Here is a 14,480-nt window from a genome sequence, read left to right on the forward strand (position 1 = left end):
ATTGACTGTCCACTTTGTTGAAGTTACTTAATATCTAGCCTTGTTCTTTTCAGATGTAAGAGGGAAGTAACAGTGGTACCTACTTTGTAGAGTTGTTGTAAGGATGAACTTATGTAACGTGTATTAAGCACTCAGTATAGTTAGCACTCAGTAACTCCTGCTGTTTAAAATTTATTATTATCCACTGTCTTTTCTAATATTATTCACCCTCTTCTCCAAGCATTTCACTTTCTGTAAAATATGTGTGTGGTATGATGTGTTATACTGTGAGATCCATGGGTACTTTTTTTTTTTTTTTTTGTGTGTGTGTGTATGCCTATCTGCAATGAGAGCTAATATTTATTCATATGTTTTCATATTTGCTTTGTTTTAGAAAGAAGGGACACTCAAAACTTCTCCTTTACTAATTACTAAGGTGGATAAATGCATAGATCAGGTCACGTACTGGTACCACATGGTAAATGACCTCAGAGCACCAAGATCTTTGGCGAAACAGAATTTGCCATCCCCAAGACAGGAACAGTTTCTTATGTTTTGACTGGGCACCTGAAGAGGACACACAACCATCATCTTCACCAAAGTCATTTGCGTTACCCTATGAGTCACAGAATCTAATTACTGGGAAGGATTTTAAGGATCACCCCCAAAAATAAACCAAATCCAGGCATCCATAAAATTGAAAAGATGGATAATCATAAAGAAAACCACTCAGTGGTGACTGAGTTTATCTTTATGGGCATCACTCAGGACCCTCAGGAGCAGATCATCTTTTTTGTGGTCTTCCTCTTGGTCTACCTGGTCAATGTAGTGGGGAACGTTGGTATGATTATCCTGATCATAGCAGACACTCAGCTTCACACACCCATGTATTTTTTCCTCTGCAACCTCTCCTTTGTGGACCTGGGCTACTCCTCCGCCATTGCTCCCAGGATGCTGGCTGACTTCCTAACAAAACACAAAGTTATCTCCTTCTCCAGCTGTGCCACCCAGTTTGCTTTCTTCGTAGGTTTTGTGGATGCCGAGTGCTATGTCCTGGCTGCCATGGCCTATGACCGTTTCGTGGCCATCTGTCGACCCCTCCACTATAGCACTCTCATGTCCAAGAGTGTCTGCTTGACTCTCATGTTGGGCTCTTACCTGGCTGGTCTGGTGAGCTTAGTTGCTCACACTTCCCTCACCTTCAGTCTGAATTATTGTGGTTCCAATATCATCAACCACTTCTTCTGCGAAATCCCACCACTCTTGGCCCTCTCTTGCTCAGACACCCACATCAGTGAGATCTTGCTCTTCAGTCTTTGTGGCTTCATTGAATTCAGCACCATCCTCATCATCTTCATCTCCTATGCCTTCATCCTCGTTGCAATCATCAGAATGCGCTCAGCAGAAGGCCGCCTTAAAGCTTTCTCTACGTGTGCTTCTCACCTCACTGGCGTCACACTCTTCTATGGCACGGTCATGTTTATGTACCTGAGGCCAACATCCAGCTACTCCCTGGACCAAGACAAATGGGCCTCTGTGTTCTACACTATTATCATCCCCATGTTAAATCCTTTGATCTACAGTTTACGGAACAAAGATGTGAAAGCTGCTTTCAAAAAACTAATTGGAAAAAAACCTCAAAAATAACAAAACAAAAAAAATGAAACTGTGCTATTATCACAAGTAAATGATAGTGGTACAAGGATGGTGGTAAGACATTTAAAAGGCAAATAACTTTCCAATAAACACTACTCAAGTTACCATCTATTTGCTGAGTGAATCTTAATTGCTGGAGAGTTTTCTACAACCCTTAATTCTATGATCTAAAGAAATTATATATTAATATTTTTGAAAGACATGCTGAGCAAGATTCATCAGTTTTTTTAATTTAAAATTGGGTTCCATATTGATTATAAATGGAGACAGGACTTGTTAGGTGAATAAATAGCCAATTATTCTAAAGCATATTTTTTCAGGGTCATGAGGAATGACAGGTCTGAAAATTGAACATTTCTCTATGCTGAAAGGAAGTCAGAGAAAATTTAGTTAAATACATCGGGAAGGAGACTGGCATGAGGAATGATCTAACTTAGCCCAGGATCCATTTACCTATATTCAGCAAAAACTTGTAAGTGCTGGCTTGTAAGTATATGCCAGGTGTCGGAACATACAAATATAAGGCACACGTTTGCCAGCAGGGAATTTGTTGCGCTTCCGGTTACTGTATCATCTCTCTGAAACTGCTGCCACCAATATCAAGACCCTTTTCTTTTCTATCCTCAGTCTTCCCTTCTGGCAAATGGTTGGTTTTACCAAATAATCACTAGATCCCTTTGATTTCTTCTACCTAGGATTTTAAAGGGTTGGGAATCTAAGTTTTGTCAGCTTCACATATTGACATCCTTTCAGCCCTTGGGGAAACCACAGGACTCTGGGACCCTAGGAAAGATACAGTTTAGATCAACGACTAAGGCTAACATTAGCAAGATCGTCATGTCTACAAATTTAGTTGTCCTGCTCCCCTCGAAAATTTTCCCTTTGTCTTTTTTCTCTCCTTCTCTTCTCATCTTAATTAGACCTTCGACTTTTCCTTGGGTGCTGAGGATCTCCTTGCTCTCCACCATCATCCCTAAGCCCTTATTAAAGAATTCTCATTAACCCTGATGTATCAATGACTGACAATAGAAGGTGATATAACTCCTTTTCGCATGTTGTCAAAGCTACAAAATTTTAATTTAGAAACAAGAACGTGAGGTATCAACAGCACGTAAAGACAAAAGACTGAGATCTGGGGAACTAAGTTTTTATCAGATATACTTAAACTCCATTACACCATCAGCTTTGAATACTTACAGTCAGTAATCTTTCTACCCCAATCTTTCCTCCATGCAATATAGTCAAGGGTCAGGGAAACACAATGCTTGTCCTAACATTCATTATGAAAGATACCAAAGAGTTCTAAGGATAGAAGATCCAGTATTTAGCAAGCTTTTCAATGGGTGCCATTACATATGATTTGCAATTGCCATGGTTCAAAATTACCCAATCATATCATGAATTTTCAAAAACACATCCTTGGTGTTACATTATGGAGAAAGTACAGCGGCTAATAGACAGGTGTAGAGTTGGCAGTCCAGAAACACTCCAGAGATTTAGCCTTCAGTTCTTTATTTTATAATCCAATGTGTGAATCTACATGCTGCATGAAAAATAGAAAATAGGGTGTTCCTTGCTAAAAAGAAAACCACAGGTCCAAAATGGTACCACTTGTGGTAAAGTCCATGATACAAAACCTAGATTTAATACCTGACCTGGTTGCTGTTTTAACCTCTCCCAGTTATATGGGCCCTCTCCATTCCTCATAGAAAGAAGAAGCAATCTACATGATGAAAACCCTTTGTGATTCCCTTCCCTCCCAAAGGAAGATGTGCTGGTCTAAAAATAATCTTCTCGTTTCTTTTGTTACTAGCGCCCTTATCCCACACTTCTTCCTGTAAAAACCTTCCGTTTTGTACAACCCCTGGGAACACCCAACGACTTGCTAGATGAGATGTTGCCTGATTCATGAATTACTTAATAGAGCCAACTACATCTTCAACTTTACTCAGTTGAATTTTGTTCTTTAACAACTACAAACCAAGCATATGTTATAATAAATATATAATTCAAAGAGGCATTGACTTAGAATCAGGAAGATCTTTGAATCTCATTTTTACATTTCTAATCAATGACCTTGATGAAAACTAGTTTTATCTCTTAAGTGACTGTTGTATCTGGTCAATAAACAAAGCAGTTTAAATCTCATTAAGTTCTTAAAACAATTATTAGAGCTAGGCATTATCCTCATTTGAAAGATAATACAAAATAGAGCTCAGACAGATCAACAAACTTATCAAAGCAATAAGATTACAAACTGATTCAAGGGCTATACTTTCCATTCTGACTAATGACAAGCATTCAGGTTTGGACAATTTAGCAGGAAACCCTCACCCAGGCTATGCTGTTTTCTAGCTATATGGTCTTTGGCAAGTTATTTGATCTCTGTAAGCCTCAATTTCTTCATCTACTAAATGGAAATAATAATGCTTACCTTCTGGCATTTTTCAAAGGATATGCTGTAATCTTGTAAAGAATTTGCTATATAAAATACTTAATAAATATTAATTGCTTCCATTTTTCCTTCATTATACTTTAACTATCCATAATTATGCTATCAATGTGATGAAATAAAGTGAGTAAATTATTTTTTTCCATGTAGTTGGTGGTAGAAGCATACATATCAACTTATAATGGCAAGAGAAAAATGGATAATACTTTGATCACCTTAGTCTTAGTCCAGTCCCACCAATTATTACAGATAAGTACATTAATATCTCTACTTCAGTCTCTTTATCAATAAAATGGGGACTATTATTTATATCTTACCTATCCTAGTAGTTTACTTAAATAAGGGATCGATAAATGCCTTATGTTATCTTTCATACATTAAAATTTCGGTGCAGTAATAAAATCATGACAAAGATAAATGTGTTAATCAAGTTGTCTGTAATAGACTGCAGAAATCATGCAAACTGGTATTTTTTCTAACCAAGGAAGAGTTGGTAACCACTGTACCAGGAGCTGTGAAAGGCAAAATTTGATGCAGAAATGATTAAAAGGGAGATATAAGAGTGAGCTAAAGCTGAGATTCAATTCTGCTTCCTCCATGCTCAAGCTGGATAACCTCAGGTGAGTTTGTAAAAACATCTGTGTTAAAGACACAGTGGACAATTGTGTGTGTGCATGCATGCATGTGTGTGTGTGTGTGTGTGTGTGTGTGTGTGTGTATGTGTGTATTTCCTGACTTCCTGGAGTTTATACCCACGGGGAGATAAGGTAAAGGCAAATACCCTGTATCACAGAAAAAAACGTAATAAATGTAAATAGAGAATTGCAAACAAAGTGCTTTGGAAGCTCACATTAGAAAGACAGCTTTTCCTCTTGGGAGATCAGGGTATCTTTACGGAAGAGGGGGGCATTTGAATTGTTTTTGACGCATGGCTTAAAAAGTAAAGTGGGAAGCAAATGAGGTAGAGAATGCCATCGCAAACATAAGCAAAGAGGCTGGAGTCATGGGACACATGCATGGGCCATTGTGACTGGGTGCTCAGTGGGAGGGTTTGCTGGCGAGGCTGAAATGTAGCTCAAGATCTAACATAATTTAAGGACAGAGGAGTTCACTGCTTGGGAAACAGTGGGTTAATCACTTGTGGATTCTGGAGAAGATTTCTCTTTGCTCCCTGACATCCTGTCACATATCCATCAGCAGAGCCACCTTTGGGGAAACCAGTGTAGCCCATCGCCCTCAGGCTGGTAAATCTGAGTACATTCTGGCTACTTCGGGCAGATTTAAACGGGTGTGCTTATCTTAATGGGCTTGGATAGAACTCTTGCATTTAGACTCACATCTGGTCTTCTCCTCCAGGGGAAGAATTTAAGCTGAAGTCTCTGCCTTCAATCTCTGCCTTAGAGAAGCTAGCTAGAATAATTAATGTCTAAGATTCCTTATCTCTTCCATAGTTATCCCGCTCCATAAGTCAGGAGCTGTGAAATTGCCAAAGTCCTGTGCTTGGCATTCCATGTCCTCTTCCTTAAATCACCTCTCTGGTATCATCCCTCCTTGCTCTCTTAGCACAACAGCTTCTCCCGTACAACTATTTGTTGAATGGCCCTTGCATTTCTCCACCTCTGTGCCCTTCCCAATGATCTACCCTCTCCACTCCTTGCTCCTTTGATAGACCAACTCCACATCTCAGAACATTCAAACTCTTCTCTTCCTTCAAAGATCAGCTTAAATACCACTCATTGAAAAGCCTTCTCTCTCTGTTCTACCAGACTGGTTTAAAAAAAAAAAAAAAAAAATACCACTCTTATGCACAGCAAAATTCTTTAATTTATAACTTACTTATGGCTCTGTGTGTGGATATTAATTATGCACATAACCAGTAGATGTGTAAATGCCTTAAAGATAGACGCTATAAAGATGTATCTGGGTTTCCCCATTACAATAGTGAGCTCTAATGATTATGGAAGGAATGTTTGTGAAAAGAAGAGTGGGAAGAAATGTGTATTGGCCAAACCACTTCAAAGAGCTTCACGCAACATAAAAACATGCAAGCACAAGAGGGGTTTGGAAGCAGCCATGTTGGTGTATGTGTGTATAACTCTGTTAGAGCAAGTGTTAATGGGGGAGAACAAGCCGCTTCACCAGACCTAGTTTTAAGATACAAACTAGGATCCCATAACAAAGTCAACACTATGGATGGCATCCACAGGTGACATCTGAAAGTCCACATGTTAGGCTTTATCCCCAACCACTTCTTTCCAGACCCTACCTCCCAGAAATTCAAATCACATTGTGCTCAATTATATTTTGAAACTTCCCCCTTTGTATTCTTGTGCTTATACTAGTACATATGCTACAAACTCTACAAACCAACCCCTCAGAAAATACTTCTGTATTACGTTGCAAACCAATCATCTCTTCTTCTATAAACCCTTCCTGGACTCACTTTCCAGGGCTTTTGTCTCTGTAAAATGTTACCAATAATACCTACAACGTGGAGTTGCTGTGAGGAATAAGCAAGATAATGTTACCATGGACGGTTGTCCGTCTTGCTCAAGGCAGTTTGGTTTTTGCCTACTGTTCTGGAGTAAGTATCAATAGTGCTACATTTCACTCTCAAAAATGCCCTAGTTCAAGTATTAATATATATGAAAAACCTAAGTAGTGTATTGGAGCACTCAGGGCTTGGTAATGGTGTCTTTCTTCTGCACTAGAGAAGTACCAGGCACACAATTCTGCTGTAATGTTCAAACATATAGCCCTAAACATGAAGGCTTCCCTGGTAGGCTACGAGACTTTAAGGTGGGCTCATTTGTATCTTCAAGTCCTGGGACATAATCATTGAGCAACAAATGTTCATTGAACAAATTAATGACCACAGCCTGCTGGCCTAGAGAAGAACTACCCAACCCTAGTCCCAATTTGTATCTCAAAAACCTACTGAAAATATGTATGAGATCGGGAGAGTCATAAGACAGTCTTGTTAACCCCATTTTTTTTCAGATGATGAAACGGGAGTTATAGAAGTTTAAATGGCACACCTGTGTTCTCTTAGTTTATAAGTAGTAGAGTTAGGATTGGAACTAATTTCTCATGACTCCTAAGAACAGGGAAATACACAGCATTGTAGAAAGTTACAGGCCATGATCATAATTTGGGAAGAGGTTTGTGGAACCTTTATAAAGGGCTGGGTTCATGATTACATTCAGTCCGGTGATTTGAGTAGACTGATTAGTCAGGATTTAAACAAGGTCTTATGGTAAAGCACTTGTCAAAAGACTCCCATTTGCCTATGACTGGGGTGAGGTGAGTCTTTGGGAAGTCAAACAGGCTAGAGAAGCCACTATGACATGAACAAGTGAGGGAAAGGGGCAGAATAGGTGATGGGATCAAAGAAGCAGTTTACCTTTCAGATTATGCTGAAAGAGTGATAACAATGAAAGAGTGATAAAGTTTCATTGTATCTTTCTTCCCTTTCAGTATTTTACAATCCTCATATTTACTATCTGGGATACTAAATTAATTATTTTCACTTTAAGGGGAAAGATACCCAATAAGAAAGCTGCTAACATGATTTATGACAGTAGTGGTTATTACATCATCTATAATAATGGTGTTGACATTCAAACCTTTCAACATTGCATTATTGTCCTTAAAATTAACCAAACAAAACCAAAAAGTAAAAACATAACCCCATTTTGGAAGAAATTTTGGCAGGTTTATATCAATTTTATAATAAATCTATTCTAGAGAAAACAGAGATAGCTAGATATGATAGCAAGATAATAGGGAGATATAGATAGATAGATGGTAGATGGATACTCAAGGATTATCTAACTCAATATCTCTCTCATTTTGTAAATAAAGGAAATAAGATCCAAAGAAAAGAAATGACTTCCTCATATTAACATAATTTAATTAAAACCTTAGAATTACAATTTTATTATTCTTGTTTTAAATCTAGCCTCCTTTAATACACAATAATACTGATCAAACCCCGGGAAAATGTATTTCATAACAATAATCCATTCTCTAACTATTTTGTTTACTCTAGGCTTTAATTTTATTTAAAAGTGCACAAAATAGTAGTTAGTATATTTCTTAGCTATGTTGTCTTCGTGTTGCCATAATCCCAATACATAAATACAGGGAGGAAATAATTCAACTGGACGTTTGCTGTTGTGAAGGATCAGTAATGGTTGAGTTCACCGTTATTTGTGTTAGTCTTAAAATTAACTTTTGTTTGTTCTGGCAATGACTGTAACATATCGTATAGAGAATTATCAGTTGAACGTCTTTAAGTTGTATTTTCCTTTTATACCAACAGAAGTACACACAGGAAAGAAAGAAAGAAAACTTGCTTGAAGAGGATGAGAGCTAGGATAGTGCATGAGCTATTGGATGGCATTATTTTTCTTAGTTCACCCCATTCTGTTACTGATCAAAACAAACAAGTCAAAAGGAATTGATTGGGTGAAACAACTGATCTGAATAATGCATTGTTAGAAAACCAAATATTCGCTTCCACTCGTTTTCCATGTTTGGGCTATGTGTGGCCCCTATGAGAATGTTTTTCCAATTTTTTTCAGTATTTTTAACTAGTTTATCCATATAGAGAGTTTGAGAAGTAGAGATGATTAGTAATTTTTGTGAACAAAGAAAAAATAAACTTTTCATTTGTATGTACCTTTATGCATTTCATATTTCATTTTCAAAACTAATTTAATGTTATGTTTCTAATTTATAAACAACTAACTAAGCATGTACTTCTTATTTATAATCTTTGGGGAAATTTTAAATGCTACCTTTCACTTCAAATAAATTATTCAGGAGAAAGTTGGTTAGAAGTACATGTTTCTAATCCTTGCTCATGTTTGAAGCAAATATAAGACATATCAAGTCATTTATATATCAAGGCAAATAGACAAAGAATCCTACTGTGTAATGAATTCAACTACTTTGTTAGTAATTTTACATTTTACTTTTAAACCAACTGTAAACCAGTGATATGTACTTTACATATCCCATCAGAGATGCTTCGTTTACTGATATGTATAACTTTTGCATTTAGGTAAAAGAAATGGTTGCATTGTAGTTGTTGGTGATCTCTGAAAGCTGAATTACAGCCTTTTTATTTTACTCTAAGTTGTGAAATAAGTGAGGAACAGTTTTAGAAACAGTTAATCTCTAATTTAACAGCACATTAATCACAAGCCATATTTAAGCTTATTGAGTATATTAATGCTAAATTGTATTTTGTTATTCTCTGAATTCAAAAAATAGTTCTTTGTCAAGATACCACTGCTTGAAAAGCTTCAAAACAGGAAATACTCATTTCCACAAATTTGTGATATACATCTCTGTCTGTATTCTACACAGCATCCAGAAGAACCTTTTGTGAACATAAGTGGTGCCCTATCACCCCCTTCTAGACAATACTCACATTTTACTAAGAATAAATCCCTACTCCTTACCACAGCCAGCTCAGCCTGGCATGATCTGACCGCTGCCTGCCTCCCCAGCCATGCCTCCTGTTGCTCTGTTTCTCAATAGATTCCTTAATTCCCTCAAGTAGAGCAAACTCTCCTATCTCCAGTCTTTGTTCACAACCACCCTCTACCTAGAATGCGCTTCTCAATCTCACTTCTATCTCTCCTTCTGGTCTTTGTAGGAAGCCTCCTCAGAGGAGACCACCCTACCTATTACTGCCTGTCACTGCCCTTTGATGAGTATTTCCTTTCATGCATTTATCATAATTTGTCAGTATAAGTGTACATATTATATGTCTATGACAAATATTTATATATATGACGAAAAGAAGTCTTTTTATTTTGTTTAACGTGATGTTACATAGTCATTCAATGATGTGTAATGAATGAATTAATCCATCAATTAATATTTGACCAAATCTTCTGCTCCTGATCATTGTCCTCTGTCCACACAATTAGCCTAAGACCACCAGGAACAAAACTGTAGTCAAATAAGATCAGATTTATTTACCCATTGTAAAAAGGAGTATCACACACCAGGATTTGAAGGAAGGGTAAAGTTCAGTTGGAACTTAAATGAAGCAATATTTGAATAAAGGTCTAAAGCACAAAGTAGTTGCAGAGTCCTGTTTCCTTAGACACTACAAAATTAAGGCAGATATTAAACGTTGCATCCAAAAGCCTTTTATATGAGTTGGAAATTAAGAATGCTTCTCTATATCAAAGTGCTTTAGATCCTCCCAGCAGATGTAAAATGTTTCATCTTACTGACGTAATTTCAAGCAATTAACTTCAGATAGTCTATGATTTTAGAGTAAGGAAATGGTAGTCACACAACAAAGGGAGCTGATCTGACACATTAAAGCTGTGGTTTGTCCTTGGGGGAGACATGTTTCCTTTTGAGTTTGCAGATAAATGTATATGTCTTTTATGAATGGCAGGGAGGATGCTCACTGCCCAAGCTGCTTTTGACTCTCTTACTTCATATTCAGGAGTCAGCTATCCTAGATGAACAGTTAACCTTACTGTCTCATTAAAAGCGCTTGTGTCCTCTGTTTTGCGATTGCTTTCCTTAAAGCTCCTTTCACATCCTGGTTCCTTAGGCTGTAGATCAGGGGGTTGAACATGGGTGTGATCACAGTGTAGAAGACCGCAATTATCTTGCCCCCAGCCCGGGAGGACTTGGACTGGGGTCTCATGTACACGAAGATGGCAGTTCCGTAGAATAAGGCCACTACTGTCAAGTGGGAGGCACAGGTGGACAGGGCCTTGTGTCTCCCAGAGGCTGACTGCATCCTGAGAAGCGATAGAAGGATTCGGGCATAGGAAACAACGATGAGAAGAAAAGGAATGAAGACGATGATGACACTGAAGATAAAAACGACCATCTCTGTGAATGAGGTGTCCGTGCAAGCCAACCTCAGGATGGAAGGTACCTCACAAAAGAAGTGATTCAGGACATTGGGCCCACAGTAGGGCAAACTCAAGGTGAGGACATTGATAACCATGGAACTCAGGAAGCTACTGGACCAAGAAATGGCTGCCAGTTGGACGCAGGTGCTTCGGTTCATAATGACAGTGTAATGAAGAGGATGACAAATGGCTACATATCTATCATAAGCCATGACGCCAAGGAGTACACATTCAATCATTCCAAAGGAGAGAGAGAAGTACATCTGAGTGGCACAGCTGGAGAATGGGATGGTCTTCTTTTTTCCCACCATGTTGGACAGCATTTGTGGGACATTGGTGGATACGTAGCAGATATCCAGAAAGGATAAATTAGTGAGAAAAAAGTACATGGGGGTTTGAAGATGAGGTTCTATCTGGATAACAGTGATAATAATAACATTCCCAGCCACTGTTAATAAATAGAAGAACAAGAACATAATAAAAAGAATGAGCTGCATCTCTGGCTGCGATGAGAGCCCCAGGAACACAAATTCAGTCACAGTGAAGTTTGCTTTTACCATATCCATTTTTTCAGGCCACCTAGCTCTCACCAAGCTATCCACTCACCTGAAGACACAATCAAATGCCCTATATGTCACAGCGGTGAAAATTTAAGGTACAAGTAAGAGCGAGAAGTCTTGTTCTGAGATTGTGTCTTGAGTATCTGAGTTGTACTACAAATGGAAAGCTTTTCTTCTGCTTTTAGATGGAATATCCTCCTGATGAGATTAAGAATTTCAAATTCAAATACTGCATACAGTTAAGCAGAAAGTCTTCTCTTTTCTCTAAGGGAATGTTTTGTTTCGTTTTGTTTTTTGCCTACTCATAGTCTTTCCAAACTCTATTTATTCTTCAAAGCCTTGCTCTGGCCTTACTTCTTCTAAAAGACCCAACCATGCCTTTGTTCATGTCTAACAATACAACAGCATAACGCACCACTCAAGTAAAAAACAGTGAAGGGCATTGCTTCACATACCACCCACGAAACCTATAAGTAAATCGAGGAACAGTAGCCTGTGTTGTTACTGTGCCAACTGATGCACTTTTCTGGTGCTTAGACACCCTGGTTCCCTAAAGAACAAAAACTGCCCACCACCAACACAAACCAGTCATGGAGCTCACTAATCACCATTTCTCCCATCATCACCACTACCATACTTTGGGGTCTTGAGTGGTTTCATTATGTATACATGGAGAATAATGACAGAACCAATTCTGTGAGGATTTGAGGATTAAATTAAATAATGTGTATAAAGAATTAAGACAACGGTCACACATTGTAGAAAGTGATCCACAAATATATACCACCTAATATTAACAGCCCTAATCACATACACTGATGCTACATTTATCTGGAATTTACTTCATTAATAATAACCATTTCAGAGAAATAATATTAATAAAATTATAGTAATAATTAATTAATGTTACGTATTAAATTATATAATGTTAACATATTATATATTTAAAAATCTGATTTACAAGTTAAATCCAGACAAGTTGAAGTTACTAGGTCTATTCAGTGATCACTCCTTACCCTCTTTAGCTTATACGCAGAGTTAGTACGTTTGGTTAACTGACTTCCAGTCTGGAGCAGATTAAAAGTAGTGACCTAGAGAGATACAGGATAATGACAAGTCCTGGAGGGAGGCAGTTACAATGACAAGAAGAAACTGCCTATCACTCTTCCACTCACTTGTTCATTTCTTTCTCTCTCTCTCTCTCTCTCTCTCTCTCTCTCCCCTCCTCCTCCCTCTCCCCGCTCCTGTCTGTCTCTCCCTCTCTCTCTCTCTCTCTTTCTCTTTCTTTCTGATTTTTTCTTCCTTTCTTCCTCTCAAAGATATCTTTTTGATAACCTAATATGTACCAGATGCTTGTCATACACTGGTAAACACAACAGATATTTTCAAAGCTCTCGCAGAGCTTATCGTCCAGTGGAAAGTTGTGAGGAAGGAAACAGATGAATTCCTGAGAGAATGAAGAATCTTATCAAGAAGACGTTTAAGAACCAAGGAGTTGCAGGTCATGAAAAAGATCACTTTATGCAAAACATCCTTTTTCAAATAATATTGATTTGTATGCGATACATTTTAGAAGGCTTTCTTATATTTCGATTTAAATCAGGGTTTTTCAAATCAAATGATTCTGTGAACTGGTGAACTAAATTATGTAGAATATTAAGTCCAGGGGTAAAGGTGGCATGGGCCTGGAAAGAGAAGAGAGAAATTAAGTCACAGTCCTGTTTTCATCAGGTTAGCAGGAAAGGAGTGAGCAGGAGAGGTTACAGAGTGCCCTCTCAGGCCCTCCAAACAGCGTTTAGAAAGTTCTGCTGCAAACAAGAAACGTTTGGGTGATTTTTAGGAGTGATTATAACAAATGACATTTGCGGTGAGTTTCTCAGTTGACAACAAGATTACACACAATCAGGAAATCACACAACTGGTGGCGAAATGCCGGGACCTGCCATTGGAGAGCGCCAATTGTGCACATGCCTTGCTCCACCACTCACCAGCTGACAGGCCTTGCTGGCGTGACAACTCACCCCACCAACCTGTGCCTAACTGTCCTCATCGGTAGGAGAGGGACAAGCATGGCATCCTCATATAGTTGATGGACGTGATAAATGAGATAATGCATGTACAGCACCAAAAACAGAGTTAGACATATATATATTGGATTAATACGTTTGTCATTATGATGACCCAGGTGATCCTCATTAGAGGATCTTTGTAAAGTGTACAGAACAGGAATTATTGACATTCCTCACTCCCCCAGATGACCGTGAGACTGTCTTTCAGACAGTAAACAATTTGTCCCAAATCATGAGGAATTACTGAATATACACTTTATGTAAGCATCTACAGCACACATGTATGTAATATATTTATATCTATATCAATAGTAATGAAACCACACCAAAAATAATGTCTTTGTCCCATAAGCATGCATGTATATATAGAATTGTGTTCACTTAAAGGAACATAAATATTTTGGTTCAACATCTAAATGTGGTCTATATTTTGAAGACTCAATAAAATATTATAGTTCCCTAATCACTCTTAATGCACAGTGGCCTCAAAGAATATTTTTAGTTCCTTTATGCCTTCAACTACTGAAAACCAGCTAGAACCCATTCAACTGTCAGTTTTTCAGGATACAAAATGTCTGCTCCTGTCAGAACACACAGTTACATCTTCACCATAAGGATAAGAGGAATACAGGTACCTTTGTAAGTAAATATAAAATCTATAGTATGAAGCAAACTCACAAGTTAAATATGGGGTTGCAAAGCCCTGGATGTTTGTAATTACCTGTAGATTCTCTCTTCACATCTCAATCAAGCAAGCCATCTCCTAGTTAACTGTACACGCTCTATTCTCCCACCTAAGGCAAAAGCCACTCTTGCCAAATGCCTTCCACTTGTCTGCCTGGAAAACTCCTATTTAATCTCTAAA

The 14,480-nt window shown here is 38.0% G+C and overlaps 2 protein-coding genes across 2 annotated transcripts; one reads left to right on the top strand and one right to left on the bottom strand.

The window, feature by feature from the left end:
- Window positions 1-684: 684 nt before the first annotated feature.
- Window positions 685-2,377, top strand: LOC109435484 (olfactory receptor 5AR1). Its single transcript, XM_019713421.3, has 2 exons — window positions 685-1,613; window positions 2,344-2,377. The coding sequence occupies exons 1-2, from the start codon at window positions 685-687 to the stop codon at window positions 2,375-2,377; spliced, it is 963 nt and encodes a 320-aa protein (XP_019568980.3).
- An 8,218-nt stretch (window positions 2,378-10,595) lies between these two features.
- LOC109435467 (olfactory receptor 2G3-like) lies at window positions 10,596-11,552 on the bottom strand. Its single transcript, XM_019713403.3, has one exon. It carries the CDS (start codon window positions 11,550-11,552, stop codon window positions 10,596-10,598), a length of 957 nt encoding a protein of 318 aa, XP_019568962.3.
- Window positions 11,553-14,480: the final 2,928 nt, after the last annotated feature.

This window comes from Rhinolophus sinicus, chromosome 14 (genome assembly GCF_057876585.1).
Source record: "Rhinolophus sinicus isolate RSI-liver-muscle chromosome 14, RSI-T2T, whole genome shotgun sequence".
NCBI classification, from domain to species: Eukaryota; Metazoa; Chordata; class Mammalia; order Chiroptera; family Rhinolophidae; genus Rhinolophus; species Rhinolophus sinicus.

Bases quoted from the DNA above. Each gene is read 5' to 3' on its own strand.
- LOC109435484 (XM_019713421.3), top strand. From the start codon at position 685: ATGGATAATCATAAAGAAAACCACTCAGTGGTGACTGAGTTTATCTTT. The intron at 1,614-2,343 runs ACCTCAAAAATA...ATTTTAAAGGGT, and splicing joins AAAAAACTAATTGGAAAAAA to TGGGAATCTAAGTTTTGTCA.
- LOC109435467 (XM_019713403.3), bottom strand. From the start codon at position 11,552: ATGGATATGGTAAAAGCAAACTTCACTGTGACTGAATTTGTGTTCCTG.